Source organism: Peromyscus eremicus, chromosome 2, assembly GCF_949786415.1.
Source record: "Peromyscus eremicus chromosome 2, PerEre_H2_v1, whole genome shotgun sequence".
In the NCBI taxonomy this organism is placed as follows: domain Eukaryota; kingdom Metazoa; phylum Chordata; class Mammalia; order Rodentia; family Cricetidae; genus Peromyscus; species Peromyscus eremicus.
The window spans coordinates 66,609,153-66,611,203 of NC_081417.1; the positions used below are offsets into that span (position 1 = coordinate 66,609,153).

Below are 2,051 nucleotides of genomic sequence, written 5' to 3' on the forward strand. Positions count from 1 at the left end.
GTGTACCGACTCTGCCGCGTGTACAATGGGATCACTTCCCACCTTCGAGGGATGTAAGGATCAAGTGTGTGTGTGCAACTACGTGTGACAATCGTTAAGAGATGCCAGGGTTGGCCCCTGCAGTGGTGCGCATGGGAAAAGCTATTGGTCTTTTGTGAATGAAGGCGATGTAGTATCAAGTATACATCTCCCATGTTAGCTATGTCCTGTCAGGTCGACCTTTGAGCCATTCTCGATAGTTTCCCTTTCTGTGAGTAGATGCCTACTGATCATTCTTTGCCTGGAAGGGTACTTTCTGAACCATTTTTTGGAAGGAAAGAACACAGATGTTCTTAGAAAGCAGCTGGAATGGCAGCCTCGTAGGTTTTTTTTTTTTGGGGGGGGGCAGGGGGAGGTGGTTTCTCGGTGCAGATAAGCCTGAGGAGTGAGACAGGCAGAGACGGTTTAAAATGCAAAACTGGCCTGGCTGGCGGTGGCGCATGCCTTTAATCCCAGCACTGGGGAGGCAGAGCCAGGCAGATCTCTGTGAGTTCGAGGCCAGCCTGGTTTACAAGAGCGAGATCCAGGACAGGCTTTAAAGCTACACACAGAGAAATCCTGTCTCGGGGAAAAAATAAAAAATAAAAAAGGTGCAAAGCTGTGAACTAGCTTCTGACTGAAGCGTGTTTGAAAAGACTGCCAGGGTAGGCCGTCAAAGAGCAGGCTGGGAAGGCTAAGGAGAAAGGCTTTCCTGTTTTGTTCTCGTACCTCTCAAGAGACCGAGCTAAGTTTCAGGTTGCTCACCCTGGTTTTAGTGTAGAAGATGAAGATGGGAGAGGATGCAGGGCAGGAGACGAGAAACCCTTTCAAGTGCTCTGGATTGAGGTGACCTGGACAATCAATCTTAAGTGGCTGGAGAGCAGTTGGCTCAAATGGGGACCTTTAAGGAGATGAAGTGCCTCTGTTAGGAAACTTTCACTGAAATTTACTGTGTGCCTACTGTGTGCCGGGAGGCTCTAGGCGCTGCATGATGGTGTCCCAGACACAGGCAGCGTGGGGTTGCCTGAACGGAGCCTGTAGACTAGCCTGGGAAAGGAAGCATGCTCGCCTAGGGCAGCCGGGGGATGCTGATGGCCCCCTCCCAGAGGCGCAGGGCCGGGTAGAGCGGCTCCTGGAAGACTGCGTGGAAAGTGTGCAAATGGCTCATGCCGCCCGCCACGTCGTAGAAGGCCAGAACGCCGGCTTCGTAGTCCAGGAAGACGCCGAGCCGGTGGGGGTCGCGGCGGGGCCGCAGGCGGCTTCGCTGGCAGTCGTGGAAGGCCCAGTACTCCAGGTCGTAGCGCTTCACGCACCACGACTCGCGGTTGCAGCCCAGGCGGGAGGCGGCGGTGGCCCCGTGGCGCCGCAGCGACGGGTAGGCGGCGCCCACCCACCAGCCCACGCCCGCCTCCTGCACGTCCACCTCCCAGTAGTGGCGTCCGGCTGCGAAGCCGTCGCGGCCCAGCACCTGACGCAGGGCGTCGAATTGTGGCGCGGGGCGCGGCCCCAGGCGGCCCAGCAGCGCGCAGCGGACGGTCAGTCCGTCCGTCGACAGACGCAGGCGGCTGTGCATCGTGTCCGGGTCCAGCGTAGGCGTGCGGGCGTCTGCGGAGGGAGCCGGAGAGACAGCCGTCGGAATGGTGGGCGGGGCCACGAGCCCGCGAGCCCCGCCCACCCCCTCCCTTTTCCTGTCCTGATGCCCAGCCTGGGGTAGGTACCAAAGCAAGATAGAAGGTTTATTACATGCACTATACGGCTTGACTTTGGATTGTGGAATTTATTGCTAATTAAAAAAATAAATAAATAAGGTAAGCCAGGCGGTGGTGGCACACGCCTTTAATCCCAGCACTCGGTATGCAGAGGCAGGCAGATCTCTGAGTTCGAGGCCAGCCTGGTCTACAAAGTGAGTTCCAGGACGGCCAAAGCTACACAGAGAAACCCTGTCTTGAAAAACCAAAACCAACCCTCCCCTCCCCACCACCCCCCAAAAAAAAAACAAACAAAAAATTTACTGCCCAGAAAGGTGGAGCACG

The 2,051-nt window shown here is 56.5% G+C and overlaps 1 protein-coding gene across 1 annotated transcript in view; it reads right to left on the reverse strand.

Annotated features, from left to right (window-relative positions):
- Nucleotides 1-480: 480 nt before the first annotated feature.
- Trim14 (tripartite motif containing 14) overlaps nt 481-2,051 on the reverse strand; it is a 22,575-nt gene continuing 21,004 nt past the window's right edge. The window contains exon 6 of the mRNA XM_059254307.1: nt 481-1,623. Coding sequence (XP_059110290.1) covers nt 1,088-1,623 — 536 coding nt within the window. The 3' untranslated portion in view covers nt 481-1,087. The remainder of the gene's footprint in view (nt 1,624-2,051) is intronic.